The sequence below is a fragment of the Rhinatrema bivittatum genome, chromosome 8 (genome assembly GCF_901001135.1).
Source record: "Rhinatrema bivittatum chromosome 8, aRhiBiv1.1, whole genome shotgun sequence".
In the NCBI taxonomy this organism is placed as follows: domain Eukaryota; kingdom Metazoa; phylum Chordata; class Amphibia; order Gymnophiona; family Rhinatrematidae; genus Rhinatrema; species Rhinatrema bivittatum.
Window position 1 is genome coordinate 180,206,177 of NC_042622.1, and position 13,225 is coordinate 180,219,401.

The window sequence follows — 13,225 nt, forward strand, 5'->3', positions numbered from 1 at the left end:
AGGAGCTACCGACCCTTAAACTCCTCTGCAGTCCTCTCCCAGATCCATGGCCTCAAAGAGTGAGGGGGCTTGCGGTGGCAGAAGAAGGAGAAGTCAAACCTCTATGGCACTCTATTGCTCTCCCTTTTGACAGCTTTGGGGGGAAATTGCACAGAAGATGTGCAGGTCTGAGGGCCACAGGGCCAGATGGGTCTCCCGCAATAGTACCTGTTCCATGTGCTCGAACACCACCGAGGTGGCGATGCTGGCGGGAGCCTCCTCAATGATCTTCTGGTGCCGGCGCTGCACGGAGCAGTCGCGGCCGAAGAGGGAGATGGCGTTGCCGTACTGATCGGCCAGCAGCTGCACCTCCAGGTGGCGGGACTGCTTGGCAAGCCTCATCACGAAGATGGGCGAGCCAGGCACCTCCGCTTGCACCTGCCATACAACCAGCGATACCATGAAATAAAAAGAGAGGGAGGGGCTACGGCAAAAACTCGCCAGGTTAACAGCGAGCCACACGGTGACTAGCGACTCACATAAACAAATCAGACTGCAAAACAAAAAAAAAAAAGTCTTTACCTGCCGGAAGAGGTTGGGAAAATCGTCCGCCGTGTTCACTTTTCGGATGCCTTTCCCCCCTCCTCCTTCGGAGGCTTTGATCATGACTGGATAACCAATTACCTCTGCAGCCTGGAGGGATTGGAAGAAGAGGAGGGGGGGGGGAGAGAGAAAAAAGTAAAAGGAGGAAGATAAGGTGTGGAGAACGAATGGGGAGTGAGCCTAAGGAACCACCCTGTGCTTGTGAGGGCTGGGGGAGGTTTTCATGCCATAAAAGTGGAAGGGAGTGCATGGGGAGACAGCACTCGATCTTTTAAAGATCTGAAAAACAAGCGCTTGTTGTCAGTTTGATGGAAACGAATCTTGGCATTGCCTAATACGGGTGCACTAAGCCCCCCGGCCCTCCCCACTGGCCCCCTACCTGCAGCCCATCATCCACGTCCTTGACATAGCCCTTTTGGTAGATCTCTTGGGGGATGGTCAGCAGGCGCTTCTTCATCTCGCCCTCCTGCCAATCCACTGTCAGGCCTGCAAGGAGATAAGCCAATGAGCAGCCCAGCTAAAAGAAGAGCCAGCGTCTAGCAGCTCTCAGTGAATTAAAGGGAGCAGCTCTGCCCTCCATTTGCAAGCAGGGACCCATGACTGCATTTTAGTAGGGAAGGAGCCTGCAAAGTGTGGGAGGTGGGAACCCGTTAGGAAGCGCCAGAATCAGGATCCTAGGATGCCTTGGTCTCAGATCCCTCCACTTCCTTGCTTAAAGCTGGGGGCCTGAAGGGATCAGAGTTAGGGCCAGGCTAGCTGAAGGTCAAAAAGGAGCCCTGGTTAGCAAGCCAGCATGGGTTACTTCACTTTTAGGCAGCAGGTGAGGGGATTTTCTTTTAAGCAAGCATACTGTGCGCAATGGGAAACTGGTTTGATGTGACTGGAAGCAGCACTGCGCTCTCTTCGTCAGTTGGTTTTCGCCATTGTACCGTATCCATTTTTGTATTGACAAAATGTTTTATTACTGACTGACTGTGTGGGCTAAAAACAATTTAAGTAAATAAAATATTCTTCCCTTCAGTGTAGGTGGTGGAGGCAGGTGTTATGAGGGGTACAAATAAGATCTGCCCTATTTTAAAGACGCCGCCATGCCATTCTGTTGACTGTATAAGCTTTAATTAAAGTGATGATAATGAGGAGGGGGGGATTTGTATAGAAAAACCCGTTCTCTCTCTTATCTCGGCTGCACAGGCCTGCCGCATGGATGGCACAATGCAGCTCCTTCCCTATTCTCCTCATGTCCTCTGAGGAGCATTAAAGTACTCCGGACAAAGGGAGCTTTGTTCACGCCCCTCTCAGGTATCGGCCTCTGCCTGGATCCCGGGGCAGGTCAGGTGAGTCAGGGCAGTTCTACAAGTCTGACAAGCAAGTAAATCTTAAGAATGGCCCTAGAGAACCTGCATGCAAAAATCAAAGAGGCAGTGATATTATCCACATTGGGATAGATATTCGCTCAGCTCGACTGTTTTCATTATAAGCGGATAATAAATGTTTTTAAATACAGAAATAAAATAAATACTCAAAAGCCATTTAGACGGGCAATTCAAAAGTTATCCGCCTACATGGATACTTACTCTGACATCTTGTAAAGTTATCCTGATAAGTAGTAAGTTATCCGGCCACACAAGGCCGGATAACTTACAAACCTAACCAACTGTATTCAAGCACAGACAGTTAAGTTTTCTGAGTTATCTGTCTACATGCGGTTGGATAACTTTAAGCAGGTATATTCGGCCAGACATTTATCCAGCTGAATATACGGAACAAGTTATCCAGCTATCTTTAGCCAGATAACTTCTCCGCTAAACGGCCTATTTGAACATTGGCCTCACTGCTACCACTGGCAGGGAAGGCAGCCAGCACTGGAGAGGAGGCTGTTTCCATGATCATGTGTGTCCTTCTAGAGGGCATTCATACTACATTACAAAGCACATGTGAGACCCCCCCAGATGAGCAAACCCCTCTGGCATTAAATACAAAATAGTTCAATCCTCTTCCATTTGGAGCGGGGGTAGTGAATAGAGAAGCTGAAGCCCCAGGGGCCTGCTCACCGTGGTTTTAGGACCCCTTTTATTTGCTTTAATCAGAGGGCGCTGTGCATACAACTTTAGGATCTTACCACTGCCACTCCATGGGAGGGTGGGGATGCCCGCTGTCTGAGCCACAATGGATGATGCAATCTTGTCTCCTAATGCCCACATGGCTTGGCTGGGAGGGCCTGCAAGGACCAGCAAATGAAACTTGAGCATAGAACACCACATTCTGATTTCTCCAGTGATGTAATTGGGAGGGGTGGGGAAGAATGGGTAGAATGAAAGCCTTTATATGAGAGAAAAGGGGACAGAAACCCATCCTGGTGCTCCCACAACTTCAGCATCCCATTCATACCCACTGATATGAGCTCCTAGGCACTAGTGGGAGCATAAGAACATAAGAACCATCAAGCCCAGCATCCTGTTTCCAACAGAGGCCAAACCAGGCCATAAGAACCTGGCAAGTACCCAAAAACTAAGTCTATTCCATGCTACCATTGCTAGTAATAGCAGTGACTATTTTCTAAGTCAACTTAATTAATAGCAGGTAATGGACTTCTCCTCCAAGAACTTATCCAATCCTTTTTTAAACACAGCTATACTAACTGCACTAACCACATCCTCTGGCAACAAATTCCAGAGTTTAATTGTGCGTTGAGTGAAAAAGATTAGTTTTAAATGTGCCACACGCTAACTTCATGGAGTACCCCCTAGTCTTTCTATTATCCAAAAGAGTAAATAATCGATGCACATCTACCCATTCTAGACCTCTCATGACTTTAAACACCTCTATCGTATGCCCCCTCAGCTGTCTCTTCTCCAAGCTGAAAAGTCCTAACCTCTTTAGTCTTTCCTCATAGGGGATCTGTTCCATTCCTCTTATCATTTTGGTCGCCCTTCTCTGTACGCATTTATAAAAGGGTGTTCTGCCTCCCCCTCTCATGCTAGTCACGTGTTAATTATTTTATAAATGTTTCTCATGTGGGGCTCTCAGCTGTGCAGGCAAACAGTGGTTAGTATAAATAGATGCCGGCCGGAGGCAGAACGGGGGAGAACTTACCCATGAAAGCAATGCCATTCTTGTTCAGCAACTCAGGTAGTTTGGGGTTCTCAGAAGCGTGGCCCCACCCTGCCCAGACAGCCTACAGACAGGATACAGCACATCAGGAAATACCAGGGCACGACATCTTTACGGAAGTACTGCGATTCATGCCCTCAGAGAAGCCTCGATGTCACATCACGTTTGTGAATCAAGGTGGACAATTACTGAGGCTGCCACAGAGAGGTCAAGGGGTGCACAGTCTAGTACCTCCCTCCCTCCCCCCCAAGAGTATTGAAAGGCCACTGGTTTACTCATTCACGCTTCCTCAGCGCTACCAACCCGTTCAAAGAGCAGAAGCTACTCTTCCCTCACAAACACCAACATCTTGGGCCAGTTTTCCAGGACGACCAACAGGACCCTTCCTCACCTGCACAGGAATCCTTTTGGCGATGTCAAGGATGAGCTCCACATTCGCATAGTTGTTATTGTTGGCTCCTCCAGGCACAGGCACGTAATGGTCGGCCATCTTGATGTATTCTGCGGGCACAAGGGCAACTCAGCTGGGAATCACTCGTGTCTTGGATTGCTGGAGGACTCTGCTCTCACAGGGTAGGACAAGAAGCCACAACTGTCCGAGCAGTGTGGTAAGTGCTAACCCACGTCCTGGGTAGGTACGATGTGATGCACACGTCATTGGATAGCCTTTACCCAGGAAGAGGATGAGACTGGCTGTGTTCATGGGGAGAGCACACGGGAGCGAGCGGCTCCTAAGACAGATGTCGTATCAGAACATGTAGAGGCAACACTGCTCAGATGTTGCAGTGCTGATCCCAGTTGGGTGTGGTAAGGCGGAGTGATTTGGGGGGGGGGAAGCTGCCCAGCGAGGGAACTCACCTGCATTAGCTTTCAGGTCCTCTGGTGTTACCATGACCACGAAGCGGATTGCACGCTCATTACGAAACATCTCATAGGACCAGCGCCGAATGGAGCGCATGCATTTTACTGCCGCAATCCCATTATTGGCAATTAAAACCTATGGGGAGAAAGGTCAGAATTCAAGCTGTGTGTGTGGAGGCTGCAACTTCTCACCAATCAAAAATAAATCACACCAATACTAAAAAAAAATTCTAGGCCCCCTAACCTCAGGAGTTAGACACCTAGACCCAGCAAACTGAACATTTTCACTTATCTAAGCACTCAAATTCGGAACCCTAAGAGGTGGGCTAGGCCAGGGGAAAGGTCAGGTCAAGGGAATGAAGTTAAATGCTCAGCAGCGATTTCCAGGGCGAGTGAAAGTATGCATAAAATTTAGGAGCCACAGTTCCAGAGGCCTAAAGTAAGGTCCCTAAGTTTAGCTGAAAACAGGGGCCTAACTTACAGGTCAATCCAGTAACTAGTGGTAGGAAGAGCTGCATTAGTGCCCGGCGCACCCGCGGTTGCCGCACGCACAATCCAGCTCACCTACCGCTCGATCCTGTATGTAAATAGCTTGCAAATGCAAGCTGCATCTAAGAAGCGTCCGTGAAGCTTTAGGCCCGCGCAACCCATTTTACTGTATAGAGCGCTATACAGCGCCTATACAGTAACCTGGGTGCGCGGGCCTAAGGCTTCACGGACACGCTGGTATCTGTCATTTCAAATGTCATGACGTCACGCCTTGAGCAGCCCAATTGCACGCACAGGGGCCGCTTTCGCCCGTGGAGACATCCATCTTCACCGCCGGGAGGCAGGGGAGCCGATGTCAGTCTTCAGAGAAGGGCTGCGAAAAAGTAAGTCGTTGCTTTACACTGCCAGTCCTGTCTCCCCTCCTCCCGAAGCAAGGCTGCTTTTCGCGCCTTGCTCCAGGAGGAGGGGAGAGAGGACTGGCAATCTCGAGCGGCTGCGGAAAAAAAAGTTAGTCGTTGCTTTACACATGGGACTGTGAGGAGGGAGGAGGCCTTAACTGCTGGGGGGAGCAGGGAATTGATGTGGTGAAAACAAGAGGCCCCCAAAAGAAAACAGGCAAAGTGCTGGAAGAAAGTGGAGGGAAGGGAAGAAAAAATACGGGAAAGATTCAAAGTGTGTCAGGTCAATCCAGTAAAGTAAAGTAAAGCAGCCTTGCTTCGAGAGGAGGGGAGAGAGGACTGGCAATCCCGACCGTCCACTTCGTTGCTACTTTTTTTTTTTTTTTCGCTTTTTAGATTTTTTTCGCTTTCGTTGCTTCGGGAGGAGGGGGGAGAGGACTGGGGCTGCCCCGGAGACCAGCATCCATTGACGCGGCCAGGGCAGGTGAGCGGGGGCTGGGGGAAAGTTTGCCGCCTACCCTTACCCCTGCCTCTAACGCAGGGGTAAGGGTAGGCGGTAAGTTAGCAGGTTAAACACGCGGCAAAACGGCAGGGTAAAAAAGCGATAGTCGGGGCGCACGTTACTGTATGGGAGGGAATAGCTAATTCAATCGTTTACATTTAATATACATGCCGCGGGCGGAAGGGGTTACCCAGTGATTTAAAGAGGCGGTAAGGATGGGTTAAAGGGGATTGTGTATCGCAGGAAGGGCTAACGCGGCCGGAAAGTGAGTAGAAAGCGGGTTAGGAGCGGGGTAAACGCGGCCGTACTTTACTGGATTGACCTGTTAGTGGCTAACTTAGCAGCTCAGCTGTTTTTTTATTGACTCATTAGCTCAGACCAATATCCTGAACGCAAATTACTTCTATGTCTGCTGTCGATAAGCCCGAACCACAGTCCAATCCATTGCAGGTTAGGGACTAGTGACATCAGGACCCCAATAATTGCATTCATAATGGTGGAAACTCAATGTAGGGATGGGTGGTATCTGGAGGTGGGACATCATCTTGTGCTCCCTGTAGAAGAACATTTTCTTCACCATTTTTTTTAAACACACAGAAGTACTGATGAGGGAGGTGTTTGAAATTTTTTTTGGTTATTTAAAACAAAAAAAAATGTACTTACCTTTTCAATAACTTTATTGCCCCCAAAACGAGTGACAAACTCTGCTGGGGAGGCGACGGTGAAATCTCTCTGCAGATCAATCTTTTTCCGATCCCGGCCTTGCTTCACCAGATGCAGGCCAGACATGCTGGGCCTGGAGCAGAAACAGAGAGGCAAATGTGAGCATCAGCACCCCCACAATCCTGAGGAGAACATAAGAATCTGCATCCTGACAATACAAGGGAGACTGCTCCCCTTGCCCTCACTTCCCAATTACACAGGAAAGACTGACTGTCTGTACCCCAAAAATCACAGGGGAGATGAAGACTCCATACCCTGACAATTAAGATGTGGGTTCCAGATAATTAGGGACAGCAAGAGCTCTGAATCTGGATTGTGCCTCACTGCATTGCTAGACTTATAAGTCCAATTTCCCTCAGGAAACTACAAATCCAGAGAGGCACTGGGGATAAAACCAGGACTGACTCAGCTGGAGTCACATGGTATCCTTTTCTGGCAACTTAAGGGAAACCGCAAATCTATACAGGAGATTTACAGGGGAAAACCAAACACTGCTACATTATCCCAACTGCTTAGCACTTCTGAAGCACTACCAGACCTGTGCAGCGATGCACAGATTATAGATATGAGCCAGTCCCTGCTCCCTGGAGCTTACAATCTAGCCCACATGCACAGACAAAACAAATAAGAGACTTCAGGAAATGTACTTACGAAAGCAAATGCAATCAAAATCAGCAAAAGTTCATTGCAATAGGAAGTAAAGTCCATTCCATGGAACAAGGAAGCTCCGGCAAAAATAGAAAGGAATTTTTTTCTTCTGATGTATTTTTGCACAGTCAAGAAGTCACATCTTAGGGCACAATGCGCCTTTCTCAGAAGCAAGATGACCACACGTGGCCGTACAGCATAATGGTGACAGTAAGAACGGAAAGGTGGCAGACGTCACAGGCGAGGGACTTGGGCACCATCACACAAAAAGTGGTTCCCTCCCTCTCCCCCCCAGTAACCTAGGAGGATTTCAGCAGATAAAGGCCCTGGTGGCCCACTTTGTCACCACAGATCCTACTGAAGAGGGCCACAAAGTGAGGCCTTAGGAAGAAAAGTGGAGAGGGCGGCTGAAGGCCACCCCAGGCTGCGGAGTCATCTGTACATAACAGGTAATAAGTTTGACCAAATGCCCTAACGTGTCTAGCAAAACGTCCCACATTCTTGACTTTAAAAAAGTCTGTAGCTGATCAATGGAGCTTCCCAGCACCGCACCTCGGGATGCCCCGCAGCAGCAGCTCTGCATTCCAGTTTTACTGCATTCGCAGGCTAAGGACTGTGGGAAAACAACGTTACCCTGTGTGGCCTCAGTAAAGAGCTTTCTAAATCCTAAAGTTACTTTCCGAGTTCCACAACTAATTACTAAATTGTGCTCCTTGGTATCAGGGCTTCCTGGGCACCGTTTCCATGCCCCCAGCATGCACCATTGGTTAATGTTTCATAGCCCAAGGGAGGAAGGAATTGTGCACTGGAGCTAACTAGCAGCTACTTAAAATGGGTTTTTTTTTAGTATTTTATTCTTGTGTTAGTTCCTGCTGCCAAGAAGAAAACACTACTGCCAACTTCTCCCGAGAAGCAGCTAAGCTGGCAGGAGATGGGCCTTAACCCAGATGACCAACTGTCCCGCACATGGAAGGCCAGGCCCTCATTCTGCTTGCAAGAATGAGCGATTCTTTTCACTCTGTCCTCTCTGGTTCACATCAGCGGGGCTATAACTACTACCGTTACCTAGCATTTCTGTAGCAGCTGCTCAATAAAGCTCTGGAATTTGTTGCCAGAGGATGTGGTTAGTGCAGTTAGTGTAGCTGGGTTCAAAAAAATTGTGGATAAGTTCTTGGAGGAGAAGTCCATTAACGACTATTAATCAAGTTTACTTAGGGAATAGCCACTGCTATTAATTGCATCAGTAGCATGGGATCTTCTTGGTGTTTGGGTAATTGCCAGGTTCTTATGGCCTGGATTGGCCACTGTTGGAAACAGGATGCTGGGCTTGATGGACCCTTGGTCTGACCCAGCATGGCAATGTCTTATGTTCTTATGTAATGAGCACATGTTGCACACTGTCCCACAGAGCAGACCAGGAGAGAAACCTAAGAAATGAAATGCCACACTGGGTCTGTGACAGGGACCAGACTTAGCCCTGGCAGATCCTAATGGGGAGAGCCTTTCCCTGCTGTAAATGGTGAAGATACCCCCCATCTACCTGACTAATAATTCTTAATGGTCCTCGGGGACCTGTCGTGCAGAAACATTTGTCCAAGCCCTACTTCTACTTGCCTCGATCCCATACTCTGGCAACAAAATTCCACAGCTTCATTCTTCATTCACAGGAAAAAATAAGTTCTCTGATTTCTTTAAATCCACCACTACCGATATTTTCATGGAGTATCCCCTAGTCCTAGTACTGTTTGAAAGGGTAAATCGTCCCCTATCCACCCGTTCCACCGCACTCATGAGTTTATAAACGTCTATCCTGTCCCCTCTCAGCCTTTTCCAAGCTGAAGAGCCCTAACCTGCATAGCCTCTCATCATAGGAGAGATGTTCCATCCCCTTTATCATTTCTGTCACCTCCTTTGCGCCTTTTCTAGTTTGCTGTGTCTTTCTTGACGTGGGTGACCAGAGGGCACACAGTATTCAAAGGGGCATAACGAAGTTAGCTGGTTAGCTTTGCCCGGTTATTCACCCGCAATATTTGTGCGGCCGCACTCAGGAGGACAAAGTCACGCCGACCAGCTACATTAAAAAAAAACAACCCGCCCTGCACGCTTCCTGGCCCAGCCACTTTTTGATCCCGGATAAATCTGTGCAGGATTTTAGCGCCGGATGGGGAGGAGGGGTTTTTAACCGGTGAGACGCATGTGCTGTAAAGCCGATTTTAACTGCCTCCATCTTTTGAATATCCACTCAAAAAGGAGGATAAATATAGTCACTGAAATGACCATGTTGCCCCGATTATGAGACAGGGGTTTGAGACATTTTGACTGTCAAAATCTACCTAGTCTTAAAATCAAGGCCAACTACAGACAGAGTCTAGAGCATGCCGAGGCCACACAGAAAACCTCCTCCTAACCGCAGCTGCATCGAGCTCCTCTTGCCCCCACAAACCTATCAGAGAACCCTTATAGCCGGAGGGGAGGGAGATGTGATCTAGGCCAGAGTCCCCCAGCACCAGAGGAAGGGAAGCGCTCCAGATCAGAGACCCCCCCCAAGCACAGGAGGGAGAGAGATTTCAGGAGCAGCGAGGAGGGACCTGGTAGCAAAAGGACTAGCAGAGCCCCCACGGGCCCAACACCGAAGAAGCCAGTGGCGGCCCAGTAAGGGAAGAAAACCGCGGTACCCAGGCAGGTCCAGCGGGGAGGCAGGCAGCAGCATCCTGGCCATGCAAACTGATTTTCCAGACTCACGTATCAGACGGCCGTCTTATAACCTGCCAGTACAGTATTCTGGGTTTTTTTTTAGGAAGATCGAGCTCTAAATAAAAAATGATCCTGAAGAACTGATTTGAAAGACGGCCTCCCCGGGAACCGAGCGCTCTCTCTCGGCGAGCGAGCCTCACGTCTGCGCGCTTCCTGCCTCTGGCTTCAGCTCGCTGGAACCCCGCTCCTCCCCGTGTGCCTCTGTTTGTGTTCATTTTGCTTCCCCTCTTCCACACTGTTACCCTTTGTTCGTTTCTGCATCTTCTAGTGAAGTCCTTCTAAGCCCCCTTCGATTCTGTAAAATCTTTTTGGATCCTTCTCTGCCCCCAGCATTCATCCCTTCCCCACCACCCTCCCCAAACCAAGGATTTCAGCAAGGGGGCAGGGGCACGTGATAGGGCAGGGCAGAAGAGCTGTCAGCAGAGTGGCAGAGGTGCTGCAAGGGGATCCCACCTGGAGATTCCTCCCTACAGTATTTTCCAAAAAGCATTTCACCAAATGGAGCAAAGATTAAAAAAAAAAAAAAGCACCCTTCATAAGGATCTGGCTTGCCAGAAAGGAAAAAAACAAACAGTGATCTGTGGCCTGAGCGGATAGGGACAGGCCCCGCTGTATTTATGGGACAACACAAGCCAAGCCCCAAGGAAGCAGAGCAAGAGCCCAGCAGAGAACCAGTAAGAAACAGCAGATCCACAGACCCTCACAACACAGGAAGCTGGGAAACTTGGGGTCTTTAGTCTCTCCGCATATCCGTTTACAGCTTTCCTAAAGCCTGGGCAGTGTGTTTGTGTATCAGGTAAGCATGTACGCCACCACCACCACGTGCGAACCGAGCATCGTCAGTTCACCCGGGTGACGTAGGGAGAGCGCACACCTCCACAGAATGCAGTGGTGAACGAGTGGGCACCCTGGTTCTCCAGAGAGTCTCTCTCCTCCTGTGCCTACAGCAAAGTTTGAAGGAACCTAGAATAGTCATCTGGAGGGGGCTGTTCCCCATGTTCCTTCCCCTACCTCCCCTTGCCAACCCAGGGTAGAAAATTCTCCAAAAAAAAACCAAAAAAAACGAACTTGGTGACCCTCCTGCCAGCAAGCATCACTGCCCTGCAGGGTACATCCTCAGGGACGGATTTACCAATAGGCTGCTGCCCCCCTGCACCAATCACTTATTCTGGTGTCCCACCATTTTGGGGGTGAGGGGAGGGTGTAAGGAGCAGCCAGCTGTCACACATGCCTCATTCTGGCAACAGCTAGAGAACTACCAAAACCAACAGCCCCAAGCTCCGGGTGTGAAACAAGCCACATGCAGCCTCACGCTAACTCTTCAGCTGCATGCCACGCAGCCGTTATGCGCACTGCAGGGAGCGGCCTTGTGTACCCCGACTTCTTACCTCTGCAGCATGTGGTACCTCATGTCTGAAGACTCTTCATTATCCTCTTCCATGCTGAGGGGAAAGTGCATTTCTAGACTGCCTCTGTTCTCCCTTTTATCTGAGTTACTTCTGTGACTCTGCTGCTATTCAGCTTTCATTTTAGCAGCCATAAGAACTGGAGGGATGGAGGAGGGACACAGGGAAGCCTGCAGCCAGCTCTGAGAAAGTCCGTGTTCTCCTCTTCCCGACCTGCCCGATCTAAACAGCGACTCTCCTGGATTGCTTAAGATTTTAACCTTTGTCCTTTTTCCTCCTTCCCACCACTGGGACTGCCCTGGGCATTTTAAAATATATTGCAACATGGAACACCCTTGTTAGCTGAAATAAAAAAAAATATAATAAAATAAAGCTGATCAGTGTGAGAGCAAAGGTTTTGTAACTGGGCAAAAAGGGAGATACAGAGGCTGCAACATGACCCGGCTCCTGGAAACGAACTCTTAGTCTTCCCTGGTTTTGGTACTTTCTAACAGTGGATTGTGGGATTTATAGTCCCTGCTTCTTCTATTGACAATCAGAACCACAGGTACCATAATGCATTGGGGAGGGGGAAGGATGGTTGAAAACATCAGGAATGGACTAAGTTCTCCTTCCATTGAATAAAGATGACATCCAGGACGGAGTACAGGGTCCCTTCCAAAACAGGAGGTGAGGTGAGAAGGTGGCGGTGATGGGGTTTCACACCCTGCTGACAGGGTCGAGAGTCAGCCACAGGATTCAGGCTACAGCCCCTCACCTCGAAGGCAGCTCAGACACTGCCCTCGATGGTAAGGGAAGAGCAAAGGGAGACGCTCAGAATCCTCCTCAGAGTTAGGAGAATGGTAGGTTTCCACCCTGGCTCCCTTACAGCACTGCAGACTATTGCCACCCCCACCCAGACAGACAATCTGCAGAAGGAATGCTGCCCCAGGACGATGGCAAGGAAACGCACACTTGCAGCTTGGCTGTCCTGCTGAAATCTGTGTCAGTGGAGCTGTGCCGCCATTCTGCAGGCAGGGAAGGGGAGAGCCGAAAAGGAGTCGAACAAGTAAACCAGAAGGAAACCCCTCTAGACAATCCTGCATCAGGGCAATGGGGGCTTAACTGCTGGACAAAAGAGGTGCTCCGTCTAGGAACTTCACATCTTTTTCTTCTTCCACATTTTGTGCCTTTCCAGTGTCAAAGGTCACCATGGAGGGGAGGTATTTAGTATCTGGGGGTGCCCATGCCCCTGAATAGAAATTGACGGGTTTAGGCTCTGTGTGAGCTGCCTGTCCGCTCATTGCAGATCAGAGGCCCCATATTTTCCACTTTATATTAAGAAATTAGCAATATAGAGCTCAAGCTCTGTCCCGAAAGCATGCACGTATTTATTTATTTATTTTGTGGTTTTCTATACCGGCATTCGTGAAAAGTATCATATCATGCCGTTTACAAATAACAAGGGGGTGTAATATACAATAAGAACATTAACAGGTGCGGATCGAAAACGTTGCAGTTACAATAAAACAGGGAAATACACAACTGGGAGCAGTGAAAAGTCGATAGGAAATTAACAGAAAGAACAAATTTACGGTATTTACTAAGTAATGGAGTTTCGCAATGATATTGATTATCATGTTAAGGTAGGGTCTGAAAGTGAGTTAAGGTTCAGTTGGGGTCTGGAAAGGCTTTCTTAAATAACCACGTTTTGAGTCTTTTCCTGAATGTTGGAAGGCAGGGTTCCTGTCGCAGATCCGGTGGAATGGAGT

At 49.0% G+C, this 13,225-nt stretch overlaps 1 protein-coding gene across 4 annotated transcripts in view; it reads right to left on the reverse strand.

The window, feature by feature from the left end:
- The window catches only part of ACACA (acetyl-CoA carboxylase alpha), a 210,694-nt gene that overhangs the window by 170,201 nt on the left and 27,268 nt on the right, over positions 1–13,225 (reverse strand). For all 4 annotated transcript variants that reach the window (XM_029611735.1, XM_029611732.1, XM_029611734.1 and 1 more), the window contains exons 3-10: positions 6,607–6,739; positions 4,552–4,690; positions 4,085–4,194; positions 3,676–3,757; positions 2,702–2,800; positions 962–1,068; positions 562–672; positions 208–417 (exon numbers count right to left, since the gene is read on the reverse strand). In XM_029611735.1, coding sequence (XP_029467595.1) covers positions 208–417; positions 562–672; positions 962–1,068; positions 2,702–2,800; positions 3,676–3,757; positions 4,085–4,194; positions 4,552–4,690; positions 6,607–6,739 — 991 coding nt within the window. The remainder of the gene's footprint in view (positions 1–207; positions 418–561; positions 673–961; positions 1,069–2,701; positions 2,801–3,675; positions 3,758–4,084; positions 4,195–4,551; positions 4,691–6,606; positions 6,740–13,225) is intronic.